This window comes from Mauremys reevesii, linkage group 8 (assembly GCF_016161935.1).
Source record: "Mauremys reevesii isolate NIE-2019 linkage group 8, ASM1616193v1, whole genome shotgun sequence".
NCBI lineage: Eukaryota > Metazoa > Chordata > Testudines > Geoemydidae > Mauremys > Mauremys reevesii.
This window is the reverse complement of record NC_052630.1, coordinates 52,348,304-52,364,277: the sequence shown is the minus strand read 5'-3', so window position 1 is coordinate 52,364,277 and position 15,974 is coordinate 52,348,304. Positions and strand designations below refer to the sequence as shown.

The following is a 15,974-nucleotide window of genomic DNA, read 5'->3' as shown; positions in this document are numbered from 1 at the left end:
CAGTCCCATCTTTAACACTGAAGTGAGCCTTTTTGCACCTGCTCCAGTCTGGAGCCTGGTATTCTACAAGGCTGGCTTAATGAAGTGACCCTATGCAAGGAAGGCTACTGGGAAAAGGGCTGGACACTTTATTTTCTAAATGGGGATGTTTTGAGTTCCAGAAAATAAAACAATAAATCTTGGCTTCCCTGATTTTTCTTTCCCACTTTCTGTTTTACACTGCCAATGCTGTACATACTGACTGATCAGTGATTTTCCAGCTGCATCACTCTGTGCACCACTCCCTTCCTAATCCCCCATTGGCCAGTTCGCTTCTGTATTTTTTTTTTAACGTACATAAATTGCCTCTTTTCTCCCTTGCCTTATACCTCAATAATTTCTCCCTCTGTTGTAATTCTGTTAATTGGTCTTCCATCCTAATAATAGTCTGTACCAAGAAAGTCACCAGGGCTGACAGAGACAGTTGCTGGATTCAGTTAATATCCTCATTGCTGATCTTGTTCTGCTTCTTAATATGGAGCAGCTGATGAAGAATCAAAAACATCAATCCACTCTCTTCAGCCTTCCTCAATGTCCATATTTCACTGCTGTACCATAAAGTTGGTGTAACCAGGGTTCTATAGACCTGCAGCTTCACAGCAAGCTTAATGTCATGACGTCCCCACAGAGATCACTGAAGGGCTTGAAATATAGCAGTAGCTCCTGCTATACAAGCATCCACATCTTTTGAGCATCCTTCAGCACTGTCTATGATGCTTCTTAAGTATTTAACAGTTGCCATCTGCTCAGTGTCCCATCGAGACAGGTTAATACTGAGCTGGCTATAATCTGAAGGATTATCTGGAGGCTGCTTGGTGGCAATTCAGTGGTGCGATAAGGTAATGAATGATAGACGTAGACTGAACATCCAGCCAGACCAACTTAAGGACTGAGCTAGAGAGCCATCTGATCTCAAGATCCACTTGAGCTGCAAGGAGGCTAGGTCCCTTTGGAATTTGCCATGCTGCTGCTGCTGCTATAAATTTAATTCTATTATTTAACATCTAAAGTGGTTTGAGATAGTCTGTTTGAAGGATGCTCTGTACAATTGTAGAGTTATGTAAATAAGTCCAAACAGATGAGTTATTTCCTGAAAATACATGTTTGTAATCAGAACAAAGCCACTGACTGATCTACAACTAGGGACTATTCATTCAAAGAAACGTGGCTGTAGTCAAAGAGTGGGGGCAGAACTACATATCCCAGCATTCCACACTATGGCACCTTGGATGGGTGCAAAGTTCACTGTCACGTTGACAGTGGAAGGATAAAGAGTTTATGGGTGTGTGTATTTGAGAGGATCTGTTTTCCCTCTAACATCGAAACTGAAGGGCCCTTGGGACGTTTGTGGTAGGGAGCAGTTTGGATCCGCCTGTAACAACCCCTCTGCTAAGAAATCCCCGCTAAGAGCAGCTGCTGCAATCCACACAAGTAAGTGTTCAACTCTTGGAGTTACTGAACTTTTAATTTCTCACTTCCTGCTCTTTCTAAATAACACAAAGGAGGAATCAAAAGGTGGTGGGTTGCAGTGGGCGGCAGAGTGCAGAAATTCCTGGGGGGTGAGCTGTAAATCTGACCACTTGCCTCCATAGGGAGCAGTTTTGTTTGTTTAACTCCAAATATGGTATTGCCTTCAGTTAGAGGGCATGACAATAGAGACGGTAAGCCATCTGGTGTGGGGAAGTCTCTTACTAGACTCTGTATGAGGGACAGAGGGCACAGACTACTGGTCCTGTGCATATAGATCCTGTACTAAGCAGAAATCTTGTATGCAAGCCGATTGCCATCAGGGAAAGTTTCTCTTTTCAATTGCCCATGTACTTACTCGTTCCTCTTAGCCAAGTCTGAAAACAGGATACATTGCTCACTAGTGTTGACTATACATGTTTGGCATCACAAAATGCATCATTTTGAAACTGAAACGATAGAAAACATTATTACGTGAAGAAACTGAATCCCACATCGCTCTTCTGTGTTATTTGTGTCCTTCCCTCACTTAGGGCCTTTGTGACTGTTCAAAAGCCAGGCTCACATTCTTACGCCTTAGCAGGTTGAGAGGCATGCCTCCTCTTTCCTTTTCCTTTCAACACTCTCCCTCCCACCCCCCAGCATTTATATTCTGTGTGTGGCAGTTTGATTCAAACATATTTTAAATGAGTGGATTAAATTGCTGGTGCGACAGCCCTGGAGATTGAAGTCCTCTGACCACAGAGACAGCACTGACAGGTACAGTGTGACTTCCCAAATCACTGCCCCACTAATGGGATTCAGATATAAGGGCTTAGGCCTGGTCTACATGGGCAAAAGTGGTTTGTTTTTTTTTCCAGTCAAATTATCTTAACATAATTGAAGATCACCCATATAGACCCAGTTGAACACCTTTACAGTCATATTAGCTGCTTGTTAACAGCACTAGGCCTGAAGTGTTCAGATGTCACTGATTATCTGAGGTGCATCTCGATATATTCCATCGTAAAGGTAACAGGCTCACACAGCTCCAAACAGCTTTATTAATGGCTTTGGTGGTGGTGGGGAAGGTCTCAAGTTTTCCAGTATGAGTCATTGCTTTATTCTTTGTATTTAGTTGGCTCAGGGGATGGTCTCCATGAGCTGGTTGAGACTAATCAAGCTATTCGGACCAGAAAGAAGATAGCAGGCATCTGTATGACCTAATCAGGAAGTGTAACAATCTAGTCAAGAAACCAAAACACCAAACGATCAAGAGAATGGCAGAAAACGGAGACCAGGATCCTCACCGGAGTAAGTCTGGTGTGAATGTGAGGCCCCTGGAATAGATGTTTTAGAAATAGGTTAATATTTAATAATAATTTTCAATATTTGTGTACTGTTGTATTTGTCATTATTACTAGTTATATAATAAGATAAATGGGAGCTGGTCCTTTAAGAATAGGGTGGGGCCACAGTGGGTGAACGCTTGCAGAGATGGGCTGGATTCTGGTGTGTGTGCGCGCATGCTGGGGCATCTGTGTTTAAACAAAGTTCTCCTTGAAAAGCTGAGTCTTAAGGGAGTTCTATGCATGTCTCCAGTGCTATAGTCCCTAGCTACTGCATTTTCAGAAACACCGGAAGAGAAAATCTCCTCAATGAAACTAAAACCTGGAAAGGAAAAAGCCTGTTTCATTTCTGTATTTCCTGTTCAATAAAAGGAAGCCCCATGCCAGTCACTCTCATACTTAAAGCAAAGCTAGCGGTTTGAATTTCAGAGTCCTGTGAGAACAAGCCATCCCTGTGTTGACAAGGCCATAGATACCTATCCTAGGTCCAGGGTTCTATCCAGGACAGTGATCAATGCTTCAGACCAAGAGAACCTTTTCCACCCTGCACCTCAACACCGTACAGTTACCTAATTGTGCTCTACTGTAGAGGATAGAGGGGAATTTCTTTCATAGAATCTCAGGGTTGGAAGGGACCTCAGGAGGTCATCTAGTCCAGCCCCCTGCTTGAAGCAGGACCAATCCCCAGACAGATTTTTTACCTCAAATCCCTATGTGGCCACCTCAAGGATTGACCTCACAACCCTGGGTCTAGCATGCCAATGCTCAAACCAGCGAGCTATCCCTCCTTCTGACCTCTGAAATAATCAAGCTTCAAGCAGAGGTGGGCAGAGGTCCCACAGGCCAATATTTGGGGCAATTAACAAAGTAGCTTTTATTGCAGATGAACTAACTGCAGAGTTGCAACTGCAGAGCTGAATTTAAAGTTCCCAGTTTCCCTAAGAACATGAATATGGTTATGTTTGAGAAGTGAGTGTGTTGTGGACTTAGGGGACCATAAGTGCTGGAAATAGGGGTGCTGGGGGTGTTGCTGCTGCACCCCCTGGCTTGAAGTGATTTTCATTATATACAGGGTTTACAGTTTGGTTCAATGGCTCTCAGTACCTCCACTATACAATTGTTCCAGAATCCCTGTGGGAGACATGTTTTCCATACAAAGAAGAATTGGATCAGTTCTGAGATCCAAATTCCACAGCACCCAGAGACCAGGAAATTATAGCTGGTCACATCATAGACCAACTGTTCAACACATGGCCTCTAGCTTGCTGGCCCCAGATTTTGAATATGTAAACCAGAATGATCCTCACAGCAATTATCTGTGCACAACTTGGGTATTCAGAAGCCTAACTGGACAATTTATTTTTGTTTCTATGTATACTGCGTACTTTTATTTTCTAGTACAGAGGTTCTCAAATTGGGTATGAGAAGCTTTAGCGGGGGAAAAATTTGCACATTTTACCCACAGTAATGAATAACTAGCAAAGCTAATTCCTCCAAACATATCAGGTCCTCAGGTCCCCACTGTGCGTTTTGACAGATTTCTGGTAAGAATGAATAGCATTATACAGAGTCGTTGCCATTTGTATGTTAATCTGTTTGCTATGACACTAGGTGCACCTTTAATTGTAAGCATCAACCACAATTTCAGTGTTGCTTTTACTCATTACAATTGTCTGTTGGCTCTGTTTGAATCAGTGCCTTACTGTTTTTCATATTTAGTGAGAGTTGCAAGTTGATTGTTTTTTATCGGTATATGTAGTGGTGTGGTGCAGAGCGTAAACTACTACAGACACAATGAAGGGGGCATGATCAAATAAGTTTGAGAACCACTGTGCTAGTGTAAAACAGATAAATGACAGTCCCCCTTACCCCCAAAGAACTCCTGAACACATAAGTTCACTTTACCCAATCCACACCGGTGCTAAAAGAATTCAGTGGGTAATTCATAGCAAAGATTGTATTCAACAAATATATATTTGTTTCACTGCTCTTGAATTGTCTGAGAGCATCTTACAATTTTGTCAGATTTATTTTGTATTCAAAATTATTTGCTGAATAATTTCCATACGATAATAGTTCTTGAGCTGTAGATTTTTTGTGAGCAGGTTGTTCCAAATATTCAGTATTTGAAATCTGAACCATGTTGGGTAGTTTTGCTAGAGCCTATAGCTCTCTTATATCTGTTGTTTGATCCCTGACTGGAAGTCTAAGATTAAAGTTCCTGGCACAGATACTCACATTTACGAGTTCAAAACTTCCTTTGTGCAAATATTCTCTAATATTTGCTTTACATTTCTGTTTCTGCAAACAAACCTAAATTCTTTGGTAGAACCACCACAGAAAGTCAATGAAAAAAAATTAGAAATATAGCAGAAGCAAGTTACATTTTTTATGTACAGTAGTTGCAAAGAAATGTTTTGAATTCACTCAGATCAATCTGCTACCATGTCAACACCACTAGCAGAAACTCCCCAAACCACAAAACATAATCTACATCCTCTTCTCCTTGACATACCAACTAGGGAAACCCCAGATACATAGTTAGGCCTTATGACATATTCTGCAATTTGATGGACTATACTTACAGAGTCAAGGGACTTCCACCTAAGACTGTCGGTGACCATTTATATGTCCTGGCTGGTCTTGACAGCTGGGTGCAGAGTACAGAAAGAGGGGTAAATTTCTAAAATAGCCAGGATCCAATCTTTGCAGGACCATTAGCGTGAACAAATTATTGTATTTGCAGAGTGGCAGGCACAAATTTAGAGGCCAGGTTGAGATCTCTACGAAGATGGTAAAGTGTAGTTCATTGGTGGAGAGGAGTCATGGGAATCTCATCCCCATTCTTGTTGTGTGTCAGTTTTGGAGCGTATAGGACTAGGAGTTTTGGTGGGAGTTTATAGAAAACTAGTCAGCAACTCAGTATTCTTGACCATTATATTAAAGAAAATAAACAGTATTTGACTTTTTGATCCCACAGCCTACCCGGCCCAAGAATTGATGAGAAGAGAGGAGGAGAAGACTCCCCAGGTCCAAGAAGGTGAAAATGTATTGAGGACCCACCAAGAAAAGATGATTGAAGATTCTGGTTCTGTCCAACTGAAAACCTCCCCAGAAATAGAAACACTAGGTCCCCAAGATACAAACAGTGTGTCTGGAAGCCCCTCTGCAGTAAATGAAGAGGATTCCTCAGAGGGAAGGCCAGTGAGTTCTGATGGAATTTCTCTGAAAACAAACACTGAGGAGTCTCCAGGCCTTCTGAACCTTAACACAATGAGTTTACCAGACTATTCCCTGGACAAAGACATGGTATCTTCCTTAGGTGAAAGGAAAACACATTCAGTGCCAGTTGCTCTGGAGGAGAAAATCATAGGGGAACCCCCAACAGAAGAGGAGAACAGTGTACCCACCCCCAGAGGAGAGCCACAAGATACCATAATCCAAGAAACCACACTTCCATCTGCAGACTTCCTGGAACCAATGAAAGAGAGTATCTCAAACAAGGAGGGAGAGAGACCCCAAGACACAGCAAGGAAGAGACACTCGACTGAAGGTGAGTCAACAGTAGTTTGCATGACAAAGTGCTGCCATGTTTGAGGTCTCTGCAGATTCCTTGCCTTCAACTTAATGTGAGGTTAATCTCTGAAAAGGGGATTTGTAAGACTGGCATTGAGGGTTTTGTCTCTCAGTCAAGGATTTCAGATCACCTGTGCTGGGTTTACAAGTAGGAAGATGTTTTCCCAGATTGCCAGCCCTGCAAACTCATTCTGGCCTCAGAGTCAACACGGTTGCTTCTGCAGCTAGTCAGCAAATGAGTTTCTGTTCTGTGGAAAATTTAGACTTTTAATTGTAAAACGAAAGCTCTTTTTTGTAGGTTTGTTTTTTCCAACAAAAATTTGAAAGTCTTCACAACAACCAGGGGCTTTGTTCATGAATAGTTTTGTTTCATTGAAACCCCTAAGTTGCTCATGCTTTGGCTTCAGCCCCAGGTGGCAGGGCTCAGGGCGGCGGGGCTTCGGCTTTCTGACCTGGAGTGAGTCTAATGCCGCCCTGCTTGGTGGACCCCCTGAGACCTGCTCGGGGCCCCCCAGGAGGCCTCAGGCCCCTGGCTGAGAACTGCTGCTCTAGCTCACTCTCTCTGGGTTGTGCTGGTTCCGAAGTAATGAGCAGCAAGAATATACTTTTGTCACTAAACTCAGGAGGTCTGACAGCACAAACCGAGAGCAGAGCTATTCTGAGAAGGTTCAGTTCGTACATAGACACTTTTCAGAGCAGAACCGCACTTTAAGTATTTAATCACAATCGAGGGCAGCTTCTGTTTGTAGGACATTTCACCCAGCTTTTCAGCTATTGCAGAGACCTTAGCTGCGTAAGGAACAACTCTCATCAGCCTCTCTGCCCCATCCCCACTGATACTTGCTGGTGGAGCATCTTATAAAGATCCTTGCCCTACCCAAGATTTGGAGGCTGAGCTGACCCAGGGGCAAGCTGCAGTTTCTAAAGAGCTGAGCAGGGATGAAGCTATCTCCAGCTCAGCACAGATCCCAGCTGGCTCATTCTCACTGAGTGGGTCTCTCTCCTGCTCGGGAAGAAGGGAAATTGTGAGGGGCTTTAAAGAGCTGCATGTTCCTTTCCATTCTTTGCAGGGTGATGACAGCCTCCCAAAGCAGAGGTGTCTGCAGCTGAAAGCAGTCTCACAGATTTGTCTTGTGTTCTATGGATGCAGACTTTATTTTTAGTAGTGTGATTAGACTGATTTTTGCCTTTACTAGTGAGTGGCAAACTTAATCTCCCTTATTTTAAAATATCTGACCCACAGCGGTGAAGTCAGAGGCTGAAGCCCATCCACAAGAGACAGAGACCAGGCAGGAAGCAACGCCAGAGAAGAAGTTCTTTTTAGGAAATGGTGAGAACGGGAAGGTTTCCTTGTGCGTTTCATTGTTCACAGTTCCCTTGGAAACAGTCAGCAACCAGGATCAGATAATGAAACACATTCAGACCTTTCACTCAGGCCTCTCAGGCCAGGTCTGTACTACAAACGTACATTGGTATAGCTGCATCACTCAGTGGTGTGAAAAATCCACACCCCTGAGTGATGTGGTTATACCAACCTAACCCCCTGTGTTGACGGGAGGCTCTTGCGGAGCTGGATTAACCCTTTGGTCCAGGATTTGCGAAAACTGCTGCAAATTTAGTTTAATGGGGATTTTAGAGACATGGGTTTGAAATGGAAAGCAGCTCTCATCCATAACGAAGGTGCGTCTGGCTCAGTCCCATAATACATGGGATTTCCTTAAAGTTCCCAGGGCATGGAAAGGTGTGCAGGGACACGCCTGCTCGCTGTGCAGGAAGGTATGCTTCCTTCCCCATAACCCAACCCCACAGCACCAGGCCTTGGCAACAATGACAGGGCCCTCCAAGTAACTTGTCCCCTTCTCCCTGCAGGGACATCGTGAGGTGGCCACTGTCTCTTTAAAATAAATACCAACAGGGTATTTGTACTCGGCAATAGTGGCAAAGATTTTAAGAAAAGTTGACTGAAGTTAAGCTGCTAAATCTTTATTTAAGATCTGAGCTAAAAGGCTGAGGCTGGTCCAGTGGCTAGGTGGCTAGTCTGGGACTTAGGAGACCGGGATTCAATCCTCTGTTTGGCATGTGTGGGATCTTGGGCAATTCTCGAAGGCCCAGATTTTTAAAGGTATTCAGGTGTTGCTGCACTCAGCTTTGTGCCGCCTAACTGAGTGAGGAGGCTAAATCTCGTTTGCAAAAGGGATTTAGACACTTAGGGGGGGCCAAAATCCCATTGAAAGCCAATGGCTTTTAGAATTCTAAATACCCCAATCCCTTTTGAAAATGAGATGTAGGCTTCCAAGTCAGTTAGGCATTGCAATGCTGAGCACAGCAATGTCTAAATAAATACAGTTAACAATCTGGCCCTTAGCCCCAGATCTAGTAAGATATTTAGGCACCTCACTCCCATTTGGACTAACAAACATATTGGAGCATGAGCTTTCGTGGGTGAATACCCACTTCGACATGCATCCGACGAAGTGGATATTCACCCACAAAAGCTCATGCTCCAATATGTTTGTTAGTCTATAAGGTGCCACAGGACTCTTTGCCGCTTTTACAGATCCAGACTAACACAGCTAGCCCTCTGACACTTCACTCCCATTTAAATCAATGAGAGTGAGGGGCCTAAATACCCATATGGATCTGGGCCTTGCTATCTTTGTGCCTTAGTTTCCCTTCCATAAAACAGGAGTAATACATCCCTACCTCACAGGGCTGTTGAGGATAGGCCCAATGAAGATGGTGAGGCACTCAGACACTACAGCACTAGGGACCATATAAATACCTTAGATAGTAAGCAGTCTGGATTTTGGAAGGCTGAGCACCCAGCAGCTCCACCACGCCACTGAGTGCCCTAAACTGATGGCCTACAAAACTGCATTAGAAAAGAGCTGTGAAAAGTGCTGTCGGATTGGGATTTGGTGCATTAAATTCTAGGGGGAAAAGGCAATAAATGACACAAAGGACTGAAGTTTCCCAAGGGAACATGTAGGATCTCACGCCATGGTTCCAAAGCTGCGGGCCATAGCTCAGTCTGTGGGTTTGTAGGGCCCTTTGCTCAGTGGCAGAGCAAGTCCCCTAACCTCAGGGAAGAGGGTTCTTTTTCAGTGCTACATTAAACATTTTTAAGGCCCTCACTAGGTTAATGTGGTGAGCCTATCATTTCCATTAGAAAGCAGATGTTGGGGTCTGGGAGATGGATGAAGACAAAGGCATATCTCTGTGCTAGCCTCCAGCATGCCACTGTACTCATGTCAGACTCTTTCACTCTCTCTCTCTTGTCCCTTCCCCTCAACCTTCTCTAACAGGTCTTGCCTCTCCTGCAGCTTCACTGGGAGTCCTGGTAGTTGTGGTTTGTTTCAGCATATATTGCAATGGCTACTATACTTCCCAGCCCCACCATATGCCAAAAAATCCAGCCTTGGAGGCCTTCTTGTCCAGGTTTAACCAGCTGAAGGACAGCTTTCCGGGCCAGACCTCTTACCTGTGGGTTAGAGGGCAAAAATTATTGCAGAGGCATCTCAACACTTCCAGTCATAGAGAGCCAGCTATTTTAATCTTTACTGCTGCCCGTGAAGGTGAAGAAACCTTAAAGTGCCTGAGCAACCGTATTGCAGATGCCTACTCCACCTCACTCCGTGCCAGTACCATCCAGGTTGACGGGGCAGGTAAAGCCACACTCAACAGCGACAAAGCTAAACTGGAGGTAGATTATGAGCTGAGCACCGGCTTTGAGGAGGGCAAGAGGGCCGCAGTGGTGCACCGGTTCGAGTCGCTACCAGCTGGCTCCACCTTGATCTTTTACAAGTACTGTGACCATGAGAGCGCGGCCTTCAAAGACGTGGCACTGCTCTTAACGGTCCTGCTGGAGGAAGAGAAGCTGGACGCTAATATAAACCTACAGCAAGTCGAGGAGAGAGTCCGTGATTTCCTCTGGGCCAAATTCACCAATGCCAACACTCCCAGCTCCTACAACCACATGGACACCGACAAGCTGAGTGGGTTGTGGAGCCGCATCTCCCACCTGGTACTGCCCATCCATCCAGTAAAAGCCATAGAGAACAATGGCTGTTCTTTCCAAACCAAACCATAGTGGTGAATGAAATCAGCTTCCAGGACAGCCAAAGCCTTTGTGTAGAGGAGGCAAGTTATTACTAAGCCAGGGATCTGGAGCCATTAATGAACAATAAGCTCACTTTATAATAGCATGACACTGTCACATCTATTTTTACCTCTTGGAAAGATTTTATAATTTTCAAAGTGAGACCCAATGGCGCAGGTGTTAACTGGCTAAGCCAGGGGTAGGCAACCTATGGCACGCGTGCCAAAGGCGGCACATGAGCTGATTTTCAGTGGCACTCACACTGCCCAGGTCCTGGCCACCAGTCCAGGGGGCTCTGCATTTTAATTTAATTTTAAATGAAGCTTCTTAAACATTTTAAAAACCTTATTTACTTTACATACAACAATAGTTTAGTTATATATTATAGACTTATAGAAAGAGACCTTCAAAAAATGTTAAAATGTATTACTGGCACGCGAAGCCTTAAATTAGAGTAAATAAATGAAGACTCAGCACACCACTTCTGAAAGGTTGCCGACCCCTGGCCGCTAAGCCATCTCAGCCAATCATGTTGGATAGACACTAGAATGATGCTTCCCATTTGTGGATTAATATATGGGAAGAGCTAGTACTTTAAACTGCTAACTGCACAGCTAGAAGATTATGGCCAATGGAGAGAATAGACAGGGAGGGGAGTGGTTATTGAAGGGATAACATCACCTTGAAAAGAAGATTTATCCTGGAAAAGATTGGACCTATTATAGATATATGTAACACAGGAGGTTACTATAACTGACAGAAGCAACTGGGTTGAAATATTTATCTTCCCTCCCCGGTCCCATTTGTTTACATTTGACAGCACTTTGCAAAAGGCGATTTCATTGTTTCCTTTGCAGTGTCAGTTTCTTTTTCCCTGACTGAAAGAAACGGGGGAGCAGAACACCCCAGTTAAAAATACTTAAGGGATATTTTAAGAAGAAAATTAGGATATACTGGCCACAGCCTCAGCTGTTGTAAATCAGCGCAGCTCCCTGGATACTGATTTATACCAGCTGAGGTGCTGGTTCACTGTATATAGGGTGTTCAACCAGAAATGGCAATTTTAAAAGTAGTCAATTAAAAAAAATGTCAGGTTGACAGTGGTTCTAAGGACTCCTCCTGGGGGATGTGGGGGGTATCCTGAGGTACTCCTCAGGGTGACTTTGAAATCTGAAGTTGTTATTATTGAAGTAGCTACTTCATAGTTACTTCAATCTAATATGAAACTCTTGTATATGGAAAGGTGCCACGTCTCCCAGCTGCTGTGCATCTCAAGATTCTTAGATTTGTGTGACAATGCTGCATTTCAAGTGACACTATTTGGTAATGGTTAAAGGAGAGGCCATTCTGAAAGTGGGAGAAAGAGAAGAAGGAAGAGTAACAAGTAGGGAACATAGGTAGAGAAGGGAGCAGGGGAGTAGTAATGGGAGGGAAAATAGTGATAAAATATTGATCCATATTATCCAAGAAGGGAACCTGTCAGATCAAATCTGCCCCCAAACTGTATCAGACAAAACCTAAAACCAAACTAGATTTTTATTAAAAATTCCAGTGGAAGGCCTTTCTGAACCACACATAACCCTCTGCAGTATTTGCAAACCAAGGGCCAGATCCGGATCATCTTGCTCATGTTAAATAGAATGAGATGTCCCATTGGCGCAGTTTGGCGATGGAGTTGACTTTGCCAGCTTTCCACAAGCAGAGAGTTCCACAGGCCATCTCCATCCTCTTAGTCCACTTTGCACTGGTTACATGGTGCACAGTGGACTTATCACACTGGAGCATCTGGCCCAGTGGTCAGAGCGTCCGAACCGGGCCCACATCATTGTGTTAGTGTAAGAGAACCTGAAAACGAAACTAAATGGAAGGTGATTTCATTGTCCAAACAGAGAAATGCAAGAAGGTAATTAACTTGATGGTGTTAAAACCAGATTAGATTTTTAAAATTCAATTAGATTATTTAAACTAGGATGATATTAAAAATACAGGTGAAGGAAGGTTGTTGGCTTGTTTTTTTTTTTCAAATATTTAACTTGACATGGCCCCTGTCAAGGCTGAATCCCCACTGTGTCACTCTGCGTGCAGAAAGTTGGGGCCCACAAGGATTCTAAAAATTAATACTTTCCGCTCTCCAGGCTTATATTAAACTCCCAAGATTACAGCTTTTCTCTGACCTTGGCTTGGTAAATGCTGCCACCACCCAAATGCAAAAAAACTCCCTTGGATCCAGGAAGGCACACTTGGGAATTGCTCCCTGTGGGGTACCCTCAAGCCCTTTCACACACCCCTCTCCGGGGAAGAGCTGAGAAAGAAAACAAAGGAAATTAGCTGTTGCCACCAGCTAATCAAACAGCATATGCACAAACTTCTTAGGACACCAAAAATCCAATCCTGTTCTTAAAAAAGGTAAATTTTATTAAAAACAAAAAGAAAGAAAATACATCTGGAACTTTGGCTTTTTCTAGTTTTTAAAAGAGCAATTCCAAAAATCAAGCACCCAAAATAGCTTTCTTGGGGGTTCAGCTTAAAGGTTACAAGCAAACAAAAGCATCTGGGGTTAGCACAGAGGAGTCCACAAGCCAATAAGAAATAAAATAACCCTAATCACATCTTTTTAGACATTCCCTAATTTTACTTACATATCTGAGGCTTCGGATAAGTAGGTTTGAGGTATGAATTGATAATCTATAATCAAACCTGTCTTAAAGCTGCTTACAGTATTGCTGCTCCGTGTCCCTGCAGCCCAGAGAACAACCGACAAAGGGAAAGTTTCTTTCCCAATTTTAAAAAGTTCTACCTTTCCATTGGCTCTTTTGGTCAGGTGCCCACTCCTTTCCTTTTACCTGTGAGCTTGTTAACCCTTTACAGGTAAAGCAAGCAGAGAACAGACACCAAGAGGGATTTTACAGCTAACTGGCTGGCTCGGTGTCCATAAGGGAGCTACCCCCCTTCTCCCCCCATTTCAGTTATCACACCTTATGGACAGCCAGCCAGCCAGTTATCACAACCCCTTTCAAAGAAATTAGCTTTCAGCAGCAAGGCTGTAATGGCCTCTTTGGGTCGCTGGTGATGTCCCAGCTCCTTTGCAAAATAATTTCCCTCATTGTTTTTTCTGTACAGAGGGGACCTTTCACCTGCACACCTGCTCCCTCCCATACAGAAGGGGCAGTCGTAGCCACCGCTGTAGCAGTGTATCCCCAGATCCTGTGGAGGTTCAGTCTGGAGAACAAGATGGAAGCTGGATGGGGCCAGGAGGAATTTGGCAAGGGCTTGCTTTTCTCAGGGAGAGTTCCTCCCCCACCAGAGCTCTGGGAAGGCTGATTGGCCCATGGTTTGTAATGTTACTGGTAACAGCAAAGGGACATAATAATCTTGTAATTCACAGTTGCCTCTAGGTCTCTCTATAAATAGCCTTTATGATTAACTTTTAGTTCCCTAGACATTTGTTAATAGAGGTATTTATTTCAGCCCCTATTGGACATGTTGCAATGGGATCTCTGCATAGGGGGAGCTCACCTTCTCACCAGCCTGGGGGAGCAGCCACTCAGAGTAATAGGAGTGCTTCATATGGCTGGGGAACTGAGTGCAGTGATGGCTGGTAACGAGCTAATACTTTATGCACTGTTTGAAAGCTTATGAATCCCCAGCTTGGTGCACACCAATGCATTATTGCACATCATCTTCTGTACATAACATAGGAAGAGCTTGAGCCACTCGGGGGCATGTTGCTTCCATAGGTACTGATGCATTCTGGAAAGTGTCTAGAGAAGAGCTACTAAAGTCATGCTGGAGGGGACTCAGGGTACTAGGCTAAAGCTCTAAAGGCCCCAATCCTGCAATGAGATCTCTGCAGGCAGACTCCCTGCACCTGTGTGGGTGCAGAGAGTCTGAATGCACAGATCACATTGCAAGAGCAAGGCCCAAGTCTCTTCCGGTTGGAGAAGAGGCTGTGGCAAGAAGTGGAGCTTACTTCCGAGTTTAACTGCCCAAATGGAAGACATGTTGTGATCGGCGCAATCTATATGAGGGCTGAAGGACCGAGCAATCAAGGTGAACTGCCCAAAACAGGCCTTACAAAGACATAGGCTTTAATTAAGCAACAACAGGAAAATGCTTGGACGCTCTGAGATGGGTAACTTTGTAAAATCCCCTCCAATGACTGTACACCAATGCTGCCTGTGCCGCACACCAGTGGTGCCTTGCAAACAGAATAGATTGGATGTGGTTTTTCAGCACGACTGGCCATTTCAAGACATGTCTTGGGTAGTTGTGTTGCTCATTTTTCCAAAGTAGTTGGCATTTTATATGTGATCCAATTCTTGTAGTGAAAAGCACGTGCTTTTTTCTCCCCTGCAGAATGGAAATAGGGTTTTACTACAGAAGGTGGGCTGGTGTTCTGAAGTGTTCCTTAGGACACAATCAACATTCTAACACTCAGCTAGATCAGGTTTTAAGGAGAATAATTAATAACTGTGGCTGTAAAAAGTCTCTCTGCGCTGACATTCAGCAAACCAAGGGGTCCAGTCCAAAGAACATTTTTGTACAAAATTTGGGGTGGGGGAATTTGGCTGCTTTTCATTTTTAATCAAAGAAGTGCTCAACATGGAAGCACTTTCTTGTTTTTCTGCGTGGCTTGGGATTTATTGTTTGCTTTGACTTAATAATCAGCAAGAGATCAGTCTATGGTGCAAGTTCAATGATTTGAAAAAATATTAACATCTAAAAGTCAAGTGCCATGCACAGACAGTTTTATGTATTCCGTTTCTACTGCATTGTCTTCTGTGCATGGAAAGGAATGATTCTCAGGTACATAAGGCAGTGTGGACAATATGGTCCATGAGCACTAACCAGTCGAGCTATTGCAGTGTAGAGAAATTTTATGCTTTTTTAAAGAAAAACTTCCTTGTGCTTCTTAAAGTAGTTTTTAAATAAATAAATCAATAAATCATGAGGTTGTAAAAGAACCCAGCAAAGACTTAAATGTTAGACTGAAGCCCTTGTCTTTTTATAAACTGTTCATACATTTCTAGTGAGTTTTAGTGCACGTACATGACAATCTGTTTTATAGGACAGAGCCATAGTTAGGTCAGGACAGGTCCAATGCTAACATAGCCCATCTAAAAGCTTGATCCAAAGCTTAGTGAAGGTAGAGCGTCTTTCTGTTCTGATTGACTCTGGATCAGCCTCTGACTGCCCAATCCTGCAACTGAGTGTGGGCAGACCATTGTGCTTATGTGGAGCTCCACTGAGTCACTGGGATTCCATGTGGGTGGATGGGGAAGGCTAATGTATTGCTTCCCTGCAACACCTACCCTCAGATATTGCATGCTTAACACACTCTGCCCTGTCTTTTTCTGTCACACTGGTAGCAGCAGTCAGCATTAACTCTGTATTTTGGGGGTTGTTTCTGGCCTAGTCTTAGCAAACTATACACTTGAAGCTTGAGCATTTGTATTCCATGGATC

The 15,974-nt window shown here is 43.8% G+C and overlaps 1 protein-coding gene across 3 annotated transcripts; it reads left to right on the top strand.

Moving 5' to 3' along the window:
* The first annotated feature begins 1,074 nt into the window (after positions 1–1,074).
* Positions 1,075–15,446, top strand: TOR1AIP2 (torsin 1A interacting protein 2). 3 transcript variants are annotated; one of them, XR_005584049.1, is made up of 6 exons: positions 1,077–1,470; positions 2,624–2,799; positions 5,815–6,387; positions 7,654–7,740; positions 9,716–10,550; positions 13,630–15,446. XR_005584049.1 is itself a non-coding variant. In XM_039486232.1 (5 exons), the coding sequence occupies exons 2-5, from the start codon at positions 2,766–2,768 to the stop codon at positions 10,498–10,500; spliced, it is 1,479 nt and encodes a 492-aa protein (XP_039342166.1). In that variant the 5' UTR covers positions 1,077–1,470; positions 2,624–2,765; the 3' UTR covers positions 10,501–10,818. The 3 variants fall into 3 exon arrangements, 2 of the variants coding, with proteins under 2 accessions (XP_039342167.1, XP_039342166.1); XM_039486232.1 differs by lacking the exon at positions 13,630–15,446 and having other exon boundaries at positions 9,716–10,818; XM_039486233.1 differs by lacking the exons at positions 7,654–7,740; positions 13,630–15,446 and having other exon boundaries at positions 1,075–1,470; positions 9,716–10,818.
* The last annotated feature ends 528 nt before the right edge of the window (positions 15,447–15,974 follow it).

Bases quoted from the DNA above. Each gene is read 5' to 3' on its own strand.
- TOR1AIP2 (XM_039486232.1), top strand. From the start codon at position 2,766: ATGGCAGAAAACGGAGACCAGGATCCTCACCGGA. The intron at 6,388-7,653 runs GTGAGTCAACAG...TCTGACCCACAG, and splicing joins GAAGAGACACTCGACTGAAG to CGGTGAAGTCAGAGGCTGAA. The intron at 7,741-9,715 runs GTGAGAACGGGA...CTTCTCTAACAG, and splicing joins GAAGTTCTTTTTAGGAAATG to GTCTTGCCTCTCCTGCAGCT.